This window comes from Dryobates pubescens, chromosome 11 (genome assembly GCF_014839835.1).
Source record: "Dryobates pubescens isolate bDryPub1 chromosome 11, bDryPub1.pri, whole genome shotgun sequence".
NCBI classification, from domain to species: Eukaryota; Metazoa; Chordata; class Aves; order Piciformes; family Picidae; genus Dryobates; species Dryobates pubescens.
In genome coordinates, this window is record NC_071622.1 from 27588160 (window position 1) to 27602639 (window position 14480).

At 49.2% G+C, this 14480-nt stretch overlaps 1 protein-coding gene across 1 annotated transcript; it reads right to left on the reverse strand.

The window, feature by feature from the left end:
- Nucleotides 1–2351: 2351 nt before the first annotated feature.
- On the reverse strand, nucleotides 2352–13896 carry IL12RB2 (interleukin 12 receptor subunit beta 2). The gene is made up of 11 exons (XM_054164963.1): nucleotides 13839–13896; nucleotides 12535–12861; nucleotides 11311–11425; nucleotides 10837–11009; nucleotides 10203–10342; nucleotides 8487–8631; nucleotides 5817–5966; nucleotides 4980–5067; nucleotides 3726–3825; nucleotides 2680–2845; nucleotides 2352–2631 (listed from the first exon to the last, which is right to left on the reverse strand). The coding sequence occupies exons 1-11, from the start codon at nucleotides 13894–13896 to the stop codon at nucleotides 2357–2359; spliced, it is 1737 nt and encodes a 578-aa protein (XP_054020938.1). The 3' UTR covers nucleotides 2352–2356.
- Between the last annotated feature and the right edge of the window lie 584 nt (nucleotides 13897–14480).

A 14480-nucleotide genomic window follows, 5' to 3' on the forward strand; every position in this document is an offset into this window, starting at 1 on the left:
GGTGTAAATTTGCCTCTTCTGAGTCCCTTTGTGTCAAGAACTCAAACTGTGAATGTGTTTAGATTTTGGTGGGTGTTCACTAAAATAAAAGTTTATTTTTGTGCTCTTCCAACAAATCTCATGGGGGAAAAAACCCAAACCAACAGATGGATATGGAACCACTTAGATTAGTAGCATCTCATCTAAGTTCTGCCCCAAGAGGGCCTGTGGTTATGGTGCCCACGTGGTTCCAAGACTTTGCCTTGGGAAGATGTTTCCTGAGGAGCTTCCTGACAATTTATGAGCTTCCAGAGAAGTTATGGAGGCTCCAAGCACTGGAAGTGTTCAGAAACACATTGGGTGGGGCCTTGGGCAGCCTGGTCTAGTTGGAGGTGTCCCTGCCCATGGCAGGGGGGTTGGAAGTAGATGACCTTTAAGGTCCCATCCAACCCAACCCATTCTGTGATTCTATTCTAAGGTTTTCTGCTGTGAACGTGGTGAGCTCACACCAAGCATTTGGGCAGTAAGGGTGAGGATTCTTGTCCTCCAGACACTGGTGAGTTACCTAGTGGGATGAAGACACTTTGCTGTAGCTGTGATAAGAGGAGAAACTTTGGTGTGAGGGTATTAGAGCCCAGGAGCAGGCTGCCCGGAGAGGTTGTGGAGTATCCTTGTCTGGAAAGCTTCCAAACCAAGCTGGGGCAAGCTGCTGTGGGTGCCCCCTGCTTTATCAGGGGGCTTGGACTGGGTGGTCTCTAGAGCTCTCTTCCAACCCCACCATGATTCTATGACTCAAGCCAAAGGTGGTGAGAAAGCCATGGCCTGGAGGTAGCATCCTCATGATGCAAGGAGACTTTTGTGGGGCTGCTGAGAACTGTTTCCTCACCGAGCTGGATGCCAGCTGTTCATGGAGGTACTCTTGAGATGGTGATGTCACAACAGGGTTTCATCACCAGCTTATGCCTGCTGCTCAGCAGCAGTTCTGGGAAGGAGGAGGAGGATGCGCCAGGTAAGTTCAGATCTGAACAACTTCATTTCTAGGAGCAACATCTTTTTTAAGGACAGTTTTGAGGACATTTTATTCTGCTTGCAGCTGCAGTTAGAACTTGAGCTTGACTTAGAGGGACCAAGAAGCAAAGTCCAGGTTTCCAACACTTTATGTATGGATGTATGTACCTACACATGGTGTAAACAAAGTCATTACAGGCACAACTCATCCTTCAGGCCTGTCATTACAGTACTTCAATAAATGCTTTGGATCCTTCTCAATAGTCCAGCTGACATGTGCATGGAGGCACTGCCTGTTGCTTTGCTTTCTGGTGAGGATTCCTCCTTCCCTTAACTCAACCATGAAGGTGGGCTGGATACAGCCCTGTCCCTTGGTACCCCAATGGGCTGGAGCACTGGTGTGACTGGGAACGCCATGACTTTGTGGCATGCTGGGGCTGCAGGGAGGATTACAACCTGTGGAGGTGGGTGCCATTCTGGTGTCTCTCTAACATGGACAGCTGGAGGAGTTGGGCTGGGATGTTGAGTTCTGAGCATGGAATCATTATGGTTGGAAAAGACCTCTCAGAACATCAAGTCCAACCTTCTACCCAACACCTCCATGGCACAACTCCTTGCTCTTGGGTAAGCAGTGGTGGGAAATTATGGTTGGCACTGCTCTGATTCCTTCAATGGAACAAGCCAGGCTGAGCCACTCATGGTCAAGCAGTGGGACAGGGATTTGAGGTAGCTTAGGCCTCATGAAGGCATCACAAAAACACAGCCTGGTTTGGGTTGGAGGAGACCTTTGAAGGTCAGTCAGTAGGGACAGCTGCAACTAGAGCAGGTTGCTCAGAGCTCCAAACAACCTGACCTGGAATGGTTCCAGGGATGGGACATCTCCCATCTCTCTGGGAAACCTGGGATAGGGTCTCACCACCCTCAGTGTCAAACATTTCTACCTTCTCTCCACTCTGAATCTTACTCTTTTAGTTCAAATCATCACCCCTCACAACAGGCCCTGCTCAAAAGTCTGTCCCCAGCGTTCTGATCAGCCCCTTCAAAAGGTCACCAGAAGGTCTCCTTGGAACCTTCTCTTCTGCAGGCTGAACAACCCCTATTACATCTCCAGAATTCAGGTCATGCAGGATTGACAATTCCAGTTTTCCCTCTTGGATTCTCCCTGAGCCTGCTGGCTGGGTAAGGAGCTGCTGTGCTGCAGTGAGGTGTGACTTGCTTGCTGGAAGGGTTTGTGAGTTGAGTTTTTGATGACTTCAAGGTGCCACTGGACAAGTTCCTGGACTGGTTATGCTGAAACACACCAAAACACTTCAGTAGAGTACAAAAAGGCAGACTAGTCTTCAATCAACCTCACCTCCTCACCTCCTTCTTACCTTCTTAAAGAGCTGCAGTTGATTTTCACCTGATCCAAGGTAAGGTTCCCTCCACAGGAAGGTGTCAAAGAAGCTGTTGGGAAGATGGAGAGTGGCTCACATTCACGTTCAGGGAGCTCTTCAGGAGTGCACAGGACCAGTGGTAAGTAGGTGGTGGCCATGTCAGTGATGGGGTTGGTGATGTACTCAGAAACAGTCTGTGCTGGCTCCATCACCTCCACCACCATCCTCTTGTAGAGGTGAGGAAGCTGCTGCTCATCTACCTCCCCATCTGGTGTGCCAGGGAGAGCCAGGTGCTCAGGTTCTTCCTGCCCTGAGCCACTCTCTGCTGGCCAGTCACCATTGCCCCTCCTGCCAGTGCTGCCTAAGAAGAGCTTGTCCTGGAGGTTTATCTTCAGGAAGGTTTCCTCCACTTGGGTTGTTTCAGGCTCTTCAAAGCTGCTGATGTCAGGCAGGAAGAGGCTGGAGGGAAACATCAGCTCAGCCTGTGGAGGGGGACAACATAGCAGTGATAATTTAGTTGATACCCTGCAACCTCCCATCCCAAAATGGCAAAAATCCTGTCTTCGGCAGCTAATCAAGGATCATTGTGGTTCAAAAGACCTCCAAGATCATCAGGTCCAACCATTACCCCAGCACTGCCAGGTCACCACCAAACCATGGCACTCAGCACCATACCCCCACAACTTTGAAACTCCTCCAGGGATGGGAACTCCACCACTGCCCCAGGCAGCCTGGGACACGCCTTGACAACCCTTCTGGGGGAAGAAATTGCTCCTGGTGTCCAACCTAAACCTCCTCTGGTACAACTTGAGGGTGAAAATTTAAGATCTCTGCATTCTCTTTGCCTTGAGAGGCAAAGACTTCAGGAAGACCTTCTGGCAGCTTTATAGTGCTTCAAGGGGCCAAGAAGAAAGCTGGAAACAGACAAACAGGGCCTGCTATGACAGGACAAGGGGTGATGGTTTGAACTAAAAGAGGAAGATTCAGACTGGAGAGAAGAGAGAAATGTTTGACACTGAGGGTGGTGAGAGCCTGTCCCAGGTTGCCCAGAGAGGGTGGTAGCTGCTCCATTCCTGGAGGTCAGGTCAGGTTGTCTGGGGCTCTGAGCAACCTGCTGCTCTAGTTGCAGATGTCTCTGCTGACTGCAGGGGGGTTGGACTGGATGACCTTTAAAGGTCCATTCCCAACCAAGCCCTGACACACCCTACAGTCTATCACCTCAGAAGGACAAGGTTTATCCACTCTTTAAAAATCTCTGGATTTGCCCCATTAGGACATCACGGACTTGCATGGCTCCAATGACTTTCGCAATGAAAATGTTTGGATTAAAAGGCAGGGTGGGGAAAGAAAGCTGCACTTTACCTTCATAGCTGTGTGGTTCTTCACCCACGTAGCGTTAGCTGGATCTGGAATGGCTTTGCTCTGCCACTGGGGCACCAGCATGGAGAAGAGCTGGTGTAATCTGCAGGTGGAGTAAACTCTGTGAGCAGTGTGAACCATAGCATCATGGAATGGCTTGAGTTGGAAGGAAGCTTCAAGATCATCCAACTCCAACCCTGCTACCATGGGCAGGGACACCTTCCACTAGCCCAGGTTACTCAAAACCTCATCCAGCATGACCTTGAACACCTCCAGGGAGGGGGCATCCATGATCTCCCTGGGCAACCTGTTCTGGTGTCTCACCACCCTCAGTGTCAAGAATTTCTTCCTAATGTCCAGTCTAAATCTCCCCTTTTCCACCTCAAAGCCATTCCCTCTCATCCTGTCACCTCAAGCCCTCGTAAAAGTCCTTCCCTAGCTCTCCTGTAGCCTCCTTCAAATAGTGGAAGGCTGCTCTAAGGTCATTCTGAAGCCTTCTCTTTTCCAGGCTGAACAAGCCCGATTCTCATAGCCTGTCCCCATAGGAGTTCTCCAGCCCCCTGATCATCTTTGTGACCTCCTCTGGACCCTCTCCAGCAATTCCATGTCCTTCTGTTGGAGGCATCAGACCTGGATGCAGTATTCCAGGTGGGGTCTCACCAGAGCAGAAGGGCAGAATCACCTCCCTGGATCTGCTGGTCACCCTTCTTTTGATGTGATATTGATACCTGAAGCACAACCTGGGGCAGCACCCAGAAGCTTGATGCAATCATGAATCTGCCTTAGCAGCAACCTGCTGGCACTTGGCTGGGTGTCAGGAGCAGGTCAGAGCTGGTCAAGCAACTCCTGGGCAGGAGTAGATGTTTCTCAGCACCATCCTCCTGCCAGATGTTTGCCTGCAATGACTGCCCACAACCCTGTGGAAAAATCTTGGTGGGTATGACCACAAGTCCCGCTCCTGGAAAACCAGGTTAGGGACAAGCTTGTGTTGCTCTAAAGATTGATCTTCTCTCCCAGGTTAATAGCCAAGGGTTGGAGCCCTTTAATTGTGTCTTGGTGAAAAGAGACATTCAGAACTAGGTTAAAATTAATGACAGGAATTAGATAAAGCTGGACTTTATGTCCAGGGTATGTCCTCCTCACTGTTTGTGTACTCTGGAACCTTCATTCACAGCAACACTGCCCTGCAATGATGTGACCATCCCTTCCAACAACAATTTCATGGTTTATTGGAGCATAACAGATGGATCTACTCACACTTTCCTCACTGGAGGCAAAGAACAAACACAGGCTAAGAGGATGAAGAAGCTGCAGGTGAGCACAAGAGTCAACCAGTCCCCAGCACCTGAAATATTGAACACTCCTCATTCATCTTCATTAAATCAAATCATCCAAGTAAATATGTTGGTCCAAGCTGGAGGTAAGTTGTGGCCTGGCCAGTGCCTGGCTACCAACATAGCAACTGCTTTGGGGTTTATAATCAGGAATCTGGATTGGCTGTTGGGGACAAGAGGACTTTGGAACTAAAGAAGTCGCTTAGTGTCTTCTGAGATATGTAGTCTGTGACCCAAAACAGGGTCCAGGGATGGGCACTTTCCCACTGCCTTGGGCAGCCTGGGACAGGTCTTGACAACCCTTTTGGGGAAGAAATTGTTCCTCATGTCCAACCTAATCCTCCCCTGGTGCATCTTGAGGCAATTTCCTTTGTCCTGTCACTTGTTCAATGGGAGAAGAAACCAACCCCCACCTCACTCCAGCCTTCTTCTGGGGAGTAGTAGAGAGCCAGAAGGTCTCCCCTCAGCCTCCTCCAGACTGAACCACCCCAGTTCTCTCAGCTGCTTCTCACCAGACCTGTTCTCCAGACCCTTCATCAGTTTTGTTTTCCTTCTCTGGATCTGCTCCAGCACCTCAATGCCCTTCTCAGAGTGAAGGGCCCAAAAATGAACCCAGTACTGAAGGTGTGGCCTCACCAGTGCTGAGATAGACTCAAGAATTAAAGATCCAGAGATCTTCAGTAATTCAAGTGGAATGGGGCAATCGTTTCTGGTCTGTGGCAATGGAAGGACAAGGGTTAGGATCTCTCCTTGTCCCCACCCTGGCAGAGGTTCATTTCCAAGCAGAGGAGCTCGCTGTTGCCTGAGGGACCCTCACCAGCAGCTGTTGATGCTGTCACCCACAGGACGTAGTTGCCAGACTGCAGGTCAGGGATGTCCAGTGAGGGCTGGCCACTCATGTTGGAAATGGCTGGAAGGAAAAGCAGGTGAAACAAATGAAGCACTCAGACCCTTGATGTGTTGAATACACCACCCCAAATAACACTGAAGCAAACTTGTGAACAATGTTCAGTATCAGAAACACATAAAGAAAGCTTGGAGGGGTTTGAAAGCCATGGAGATGTGGTGCTGAGGGCCATGGTTCAGTGGTGACCTCACAGTGCTAGGTTATGGACTGGACTTGATGATCTGATGGTCACAGCCTGGTCAGAGTTGGACTTCATGGTCTTTAAAATCTTTTCCAACAAAAAAGACCCTATGGTGATTTTATAACTCTATGAATTTGCAAATCTGTGTGCAGAACTTCAAAGGGCACCCATGATGTGGTCACAGCATGGGCAGAGCAGGACTCGTATGTCTTAATGATCTTTTCCAACCTAAGCATTTTGATGATGTAATTATTCTAAATCTGAGGTGACAAAGGCTCATCAAGCTTGGTTCCTCAAGGCCTCTAACCCAATCAAACCCATCAAATTCAAACCTTAATTGGTGCCAATAACCTAAGCAGCAGGCAGCTGTTGCACAAACCCAGCTAGAAGAGGGCTTCCTGCTGGTTCCTCTGTTCACAGACAGAAGAAACCCTCAGTGGCAGTAGTTTTAGGAGTTATTAGTCTTCTATTAACTGTAAAGAGTGACTGGAATGGGAAAAAGAAGCTGAAGCAAGAGAACAAAGGGGAAAAAGAAGCTGAAGCAAGAGAACAAAGAGCAGCAGAACAGAGTGGCTGTGAGTGAAGGAGGAAGGGCAGAGCTCAGAGCAGGACAAAGTGAATTAATCACAGAATGGTGGGAGTTGGGAAGAACCTCTGGAGACTGTGTCCAGCCCTGCTGCCAAGGCAGGTTCACCTAGAGAAGGTTGCAGAAGAAAGCATTGAGGCAGGATTTGAATGACTCCAGAGATAGAGTTGGGGGGAAAAAAACCCCAAACACCCCAGAAAAAACTCTCTCTGTTGAGCAGTGGTTAATTAAAGCAAGTTTTGGAGCAGGTCAGGCTTAGAGGAACAGGAGAAAAATTATGTCATTGAGAAGGTACAGTTCTGAATGCTACCTGAAGGGAGGTTGAGCTAAGTGGGGTTAGGTCTCTTTTCCCAAGGAACAAAGGACAGGACAAGAGGAACGAGCCTCAAGGAATGTTTAGGTTGGATATAAGGAACAGGTTTTTTCCCCTTGAGGGATGTCTTTTCCAACTTAAATGAATCTGTGATGATTTTATTCTTGTTTAGGATGATTTTATAACTCTGAGTTTGCAAACTCATGTAGAACTTCAGCACCTTCGAAGAAGGGCAACCATGATGTGCTCAGAACATCTCACCTGCAGCCTCTCCTTGATGTCCCTTAGCCTGGGGACATAAAATGCTCCTTGATTATCTCAAAAGCTTCTCATTTTACAGGATAGGAGGTTGATGATCACAGATGCTGCAGCAAGCCAAGCTGCGTGGGGAAGGCTGAGCAAACCATAGAGAGGAAGGTGGGGGAAGGAAGGAGCAGTTCACATCTTCCGCATCAATGAATGCTCCTTATAGCAACTGCTGCTGTCAGTAGTGGTGGGGAGGATGAGTAAGAGAGGAACCAGCCTGAGGAGCTGATAGTAATTCACAAAGAGAGCAACGGAAGCCAAGGAGGAGATGAAAGGAGGGGATGCCAAAGCAGCTGTCTCAGTTGAAACACAAACTTCTGAGAAGCTTTCTTCTTGTAGAAGAACCAAAAGTTTTGCAGCTTGGGAGTTTATATAGCTGAGGGTGAAGACAGGCAGGTATGGGAGTGTATGGCCAGCCCAAGGCAGAGTTGGCAGAAACTAGCAGAAGTGCCCCCAGGTTGGTGCTATGTGTTCCATGGCATCTGGTGTGGCCCACTCGAGGGCAGTAATGCTCTTTACTCACCTAATTCTTGGTGGCATCTCTCCTGAACAGCTGGTAAGGTTCACAGAATCCCAGCCTGGGTTTGGTTGGAAGGATCTTTAAAGGTCCATCCAGCCCAACCCCCCTGCAGTCAGCAGGGACAGCTGCAACTGCAACAGGTTCCTCAGAGCCCCAACCAACCTGACTTGTTGTGAGGTCTGTTGGGACAGGTTGGACTTGATGATCCTTGGGGTCTCTTCCAACCTTAGTTATACTGTGATACTTGGAATGGTTGCAGGGATGGGGCTTCTACCACCTCTCTGGGCAACCTGGGCTAGGCTGTCACCCTCAGTGTCAAACATCTCTCCCTTCTCTCCAGTCTGAATCTCCCTCTTTTACTTCAAACCATCAACCCTTGTCCTGTCACAACAAGCACCACTCAAGTCAGTCCCCAGCTTTCTGATCAGCCAGTTGAGGCACTGAAAGGCCACCAGAAGGTCTCACTGGAGCGTTTTCTTCTCCAGGCTGAACAACTCCATCTCTCTCAGCTTAGCCTCACAGCAGAGGGCTTCCAGCCCTCCCATCATTGCTGTGACCTCCTCTGGCCCTGCTCCTACAGGTCTGTGTCTCTACTGTGCTCAGGACTCTTGTGTTACCTGCTTCTGGAGGCCAGGCTTGGTATGTGTGCCAGTTGCTCCACAGTCCTCGCTCAGGGTGAATTTTACAGCTGAGCTGAAACTCGTAGGCTGTGTGAGGCTCCAGCCCACACAGACTCCAGTTCCCACTGTCCAAGCTCTCAACCTTCAATGGAGATAAAGGACATGGGACATTAAACTCGCAAAGAAAGAAAGATTGAAGGTAGTGAGAGGCTGAGTTACCAATGCCTTAGCTACCAACCCCCTGCAGCAGTACAGGTAAGGTGTGACCTGCTGGAAAGCAGCTCCATGGAGAAGGACCTAGGAATGCTGGTGGACAATAAGTTCACCACGAGCAAGCATTGTGCCCTCATGACCAAGAAGACCAATGGTCTCCTAGAGAACATGAGGAGAGTGTGGCCAGAGGGTCAAGTAAGGTGATGGTCTTCCCCCTGGGGAGGCCACATCTGCACTACTGGGTCCAGTTCTGAGTTCCCCTGTTTAAGAGAGGCAGGGAACTACCGGAGAGAATCTAGGGGAAGTTGCAAAAATGCTGAGTGGCCTGGAACATCTCTGTGAGGAAGAAAGGCTGAGAGACCTGGGGCTGTTGAGCCTGCAGAAGAGCAGCCTGAGAGGGGATCTGATCGATGCTCAGCAAGAGCTAAAGGACCTGTGGGGAACAAGAGGATGGGGCTAGACTCTTGCTAGTGGTGGCCAGCGACAGGACAAGGGGCAATGGGCACAAACTGGAACCCAGGAGGTTCCACCTGACCAGGAAAAACTTCTTTGTTGTGAGGGTGCTGGAGCCCTGGAGCAGGCTGCCCAGAGAGGAGGTGGAGTCTCCTTGTCAGGAGAGCTTCCAAACCCTGTGGCCATTGTGATCCTGGGCAAGGTGCTGTGGGTGTCCCTGGTTAAGCAGTGGGGTTGTACTGGATGATCTCCAGATGTCCCTTCCAACTCCCATCATGCTGGCACTGTGTGAAAACATGTCTTTAAAAATCAGTGCAGAAACCTCTGAGCTGAGGCAACTTTAATAATTCAAAGAATGATCCATTGAATTAGCCATTTTTGTGGTTCTTCGCCTCAAAATCTCTCAGTTATGTGAAAGTGAGATGTTTGTTTCTTACATTTTTCACTCAGCTTCAAACAATTTCTTTTAGTGTTGAAAAGCAAAGATTTTGAGGTGACGCTGGGCAAGGCCAAACTGTTTGGAAGTTGCCTGCCTGTAGCTCTGAGGTCTGATGGGAAGGTTTGACCATAGAATCACAGAATAGTCTGGGTTGGAAGGGACCTCCAGAGGTCATCTAGTCCAACCCCCTCTGCAGTAAGCATCTAGACCATCTTCCAATGAATCATGGAGTCACAGTATTATTTCAGCTGGGAGAGAACTCTAAGATCATTAAGTCCAACCACCACCACGGCCACTACACCATGTCCCCAAGTGCCTTGTCTACATGTTTCTTGAGCACCACCAGAGATGGTGACTCCACCACCTCCCTGGGCAACCTATTCCAGTGCCTCAATGTTGGGTCAAACATAAGCTCTCGTTCCTCAGTGCATCACACTGACATTGCCATCAGGAGATCTCTTCATGCTCGGTTGGTTTTGTTTGTTTTGTTGTCAGTTTGGGGGTTTTGTTTTACAGGATCAGCCTTTTACCTTCATCCATGGATCACTTTTGACCATCCAGTTAACTTCCAAGGCTCATCATTCCCTTTACTCTTTAAAGAGGATTACCGTGCTCCAGGAGTGCTTGCTAAGTGGTCGGTATCTCAGCCTGCAGTGCCTCTCTTGGGTTTCATTGGACCAAACGAAGGTGCAGCCAGCCTCTGAAGAATTCTCAAATTCCACCCAAAAGTTGGGAGGGTGTGGTTTCACTAGCAGCAAGAACAGGAAGAGGTAAGTGGTGCCCAGAGACCTGGTACAGCATGGAATCTAAGTGGGGGTTATCTGAGAGGGGGATTTTCTGGTGTAGACTGGATGGATGCTTTTTCTGAGATGTTTGACCAAGAAAGTGCTTCAGCTCTGGTGTCCTCAGAACAAGAAGGACATGAACCTGCTGGAGCAGGGCCAGAGGAGGTCAATAAAAATTGATCTGAGGGCCAGAGCACCTCTGCTCTGAGGCCAGGCTGAGAGAATTGGGGTCGTTCAGCCGGAAGAAGAGAAGGCTGCAGGAAGACCTTCTGGTGGCTTTTTGGTGCTTAAAGGGCTCTGAGCAACCTGCTTTAGCTGGGGATATCCCTGCTGACTGCAGGGGGATTGGACCAGATGACCTTTAAAGGTCCTTGCCCACCGCAACCACACTGTGATTTTGTGTTTTCACATCTCTAAAGGGTTGGGACCGACTGGAAGCCAGAAGTCTTGCATTTACCGATGTCTATTGGCATGAAGACAAGGGGCTGTGAATAAGCACTTCCTAGCTCATTGGAGGCGACAACCACAACCTTGTACCTCGAGTCAAAACTCAACTTGCTGAGAGCCAGAGAGCCAACCTCCTGATTCACACCTTCTGAAAAACAGAAGACATCTGTCCCGTTTGATAGCCTGCAACAGAAGGCAAAGGCTTGATTAATGCTCTTCTTGGTGCACTAAGAAAGCTGAGCAGCAGGGTACGGCTCACAGAGGTCCATCATGGAAAAGCAGTTCTAAGTACTGGAGCACACCTATCCCTACATTAATTACTGTACAGAAGAGGTCTACCATGGAAAAGGTCATCTAAAGTATGGTTATAGGTATGGAACACCTCCATCCCTACATTACTTACTGTATAGAGGAGGTCTACCATGGAAAAGAAGATCTAAGGTATGATTACAGGCATGGGCACCTCCATCCCCACATTACTTACTGTACCACGTAGGTTGTGCTGATGTAGGTGAGCCTCCCTTTATCCCAGGTGCAGGTGGGGTGGCCATTTGTCCCATCCTGGATACATGACACATTCTGTGGCTCATCTGGAGGATCTTAAGCAGATACTCTGATCAGTTTCTTCTATAAGGGTGTTGATAGGAGACATTTTAAGAAATATTTCTTGTTTTGATTGTTTGGGGGGTTTTAAAGACAAAATGCTCAGAATTGTGGAATGGTGAGGGTTGAAAGGGACCTCTGGAGATCATACAATCATAGAATGGCTTGGGTTGGAAGGGACCTTGAAGCTCATCTAGTTCCACCCCCTGCCATGGGACTAGCCCAGGTTGCTTGAGGCTTCATCCAACCTGGTCTTGAACACCTCCAGGGAGGGGACATTCACAACCTCCCTGGATAACCTGAGATCCAGCCCAGCCCCACTGCTAAAGGTCACCCACAGCAGCTTGCCCAGGACCACAATGTCCAGGTGGGTTTGGAATCTCTCCAGAGGAAGAGATTCCTGAGCTTGTAATCCCTGTAGGCTGTTGAGACCTCTGACACAGAATCATAGAATAGGTTGGGATGGAAAATTGCTTAGAGATCATCTCACCCAACCCCAACCTGAGAGAAACCCTAGTGGCTTTCCAAGACTACCAGATGAACACAGCTCTGCAGGCTGGCCACCATGAGGTGTGCTTGAAGCAATCAACCATTACTCATTTAAAACACAGACCTCCATAACTGATACAGCAGATGATGGCTGCTGCAAGCAGCAGCTCATCAGGCTAGAAGAAAATATGGAGTACCCTTAGAAATGTTCCTTGCACATCCCCTGTGTCCTGGAGCAACTGGTCGTTGTCCAAGGTGAGCAGGAGAGTGTGGTATTTGCTCTGAGCAGGCTGTTGCATGGAGGAGTTGCATGTTCCCACCCAGGGATATTTAAATACAAAATCCAGGAGAGGTGGTGGAGTCACCATCCTTGGAGGTGCTCGAGAAACATCTACACATTGCTCTTTGGCACATGGTTTAATGGCCACAGTGGTGTTGGGTCAATGGTTGGGCTCAATGATCTCAGAGGTCTTTTCCATCCTTAATGATTCTTTGAAAGAGCTCCCAAAAGGTAGCATTTCTTCTGGGAAAGGCCACCCACTGCTGCCACCTAACCCACAGCTCAGAGGAACCACAGGGACTGCTTCAGAACATGGACTTAGGACATCCTCCTTACTTCCAGATTCAACATCAAGTCCACACATGAGTTTTTTGGCGGGGTCACAAATTTCTTTGCAGGTGAAGGTGTGCTTGCCATAGGCACGGACCAGAAATGTGGTGCTTGATGAACGACCATAACTGAGACTTAATTGAGAGCTGTTAACGAAGATCGCTGTCCTGCACTGCCGAGGGTATGGCAGAGGGCTCAGCTGGCAGGAGAGGGTGATGCTGGTTCCAGGCTGGACCTGAGTAGCTGTGTTGGTGGTCATATTTCCTTTGTCACAGATTTCTGTGGTGCTGAGGGGATGCTGGTTGGAGGACAGGGTCCCTTTGCTGCAGGGTTCTGCAACAAACATGGATATATCACTTCTCTGGTCCAACACCCTGTGCTCAAGGAAAATGCTTCCCAAATTCATCCTGCAAGAATTCCTGATCTGTGTGGTAACTTCATGGCATACTGGTGTGCCCAGTCATCCCCAGTTTGACTAACTGGGCTCAGAAACCATGGGCGAGCTGCCAGGCATTGTACGGAACAACCCAACCCCAGACAACATCCAGCAGAACTACTTTTTTCCTATAATCCCAGCATGATGGGGGTTGGGAGTGACCTCTGGAGATCATCCATCAGTACAACCCCACTGTTAAAGCAGGGGCACCCACAGGTGCTTGCCCAGGATCAAAATGCCCACCTGGGCTTGGAATCTCTGCATAGAAGGAGACTCCACAACCTCTCTGGGCAGCCGGCTCCAGCACCCTCACAATGAACAAGTTTTAAATCCTGTTCAGATGGAGTTTCCTGGGTTCCAGTTTGTGCCCATTGCCCCTTGTCCTGTCACTGGCCACCACTGAGAAGAGTCTGGCCTCATCCTCTTGCCCCCCACATGTCCTTTAGTTCTTGCTTAGCACTGAGCTGATCCTCTCTCAGGCTGCTTTTCTGCATGCTCAACAGCCCCAGGTCTCTCAGCCTTTCCTCCTCACAGAGATGCTCCAGGCCCCTCAGCATCTTTGCAGCTTCCACTGGACTCTCTCCAGTAGTTCCCTGTCTCTCTTGAACTGGAGAGCCCAAAACTGGATCCAGGACTCTAGATATGGCCTCCCTAGGGCAGAGTCGGTGGGGGAAAAGACCCTCTCTGGACCTGCTGGGCACGCTCTTCTTCATGCACCCCAGGAGACCATTTGCCTTCTTGGCCATGAGGGCACGTTGATGGCTGATAGGGAACTGCTTGTCCACCAGCATTCCCAGATCCTTCTCTACAGAGCTACTTTACTCTCTCCACACCTCATCAGCATCAGTTGCTCTCCACCACATTCAGCTCTTACCTGCTTTGAGGTTCACCAATAACCCAAATGCTGTGAGCAGAGTCCACACCAGTAGCATTTTGCTCCCTAGAGAGAGAGGAAGATCTTTTACCAGCTCCTCAAAAGTGGGGCAACCATTCACAGATATTTTTGGTTTACAACCTCAGAAAGTCCAAACTGCTGATTTCATGAAGCTTTTCTGATTCACATCCTTTGCTCATGTTGGGAATTTGGGACTCTGGACACCCCATGTGAAGGAGCAGCTGATTTTTTAGGTGGTTCTCCTCTTAGATAGATGTAGGAGCTGGAGGAATGACGGATTCATAGGTGCTTCAAAGCAGGACAACTCTGGGCTTTAGAAGGAGAAATATCTTCTCCCTTCCCTCCCAAAGACCCTCAGAAGCAAAATTCTTGTGAAGGACAAGACAACCCCTCAGGACAGAGGAAATGGCCTCAAATTGCACCAGTGGAGGTTTAGGTTGGATATTTAGGAACAATTTCTTTCCTGCAAGAGTAGTCAGGTGTTGGAACAGGCTGCCCAGGGAGGTGGTGGAGTCACCATCCCTGGAGGTATTCAAGAAATGAGTGGGACATGATTTAGTGGCTGTGGTAGTGTTAGCTTGATGGTTGGACTCAATGATCTTAAGAGTTTTTTCCCAACCT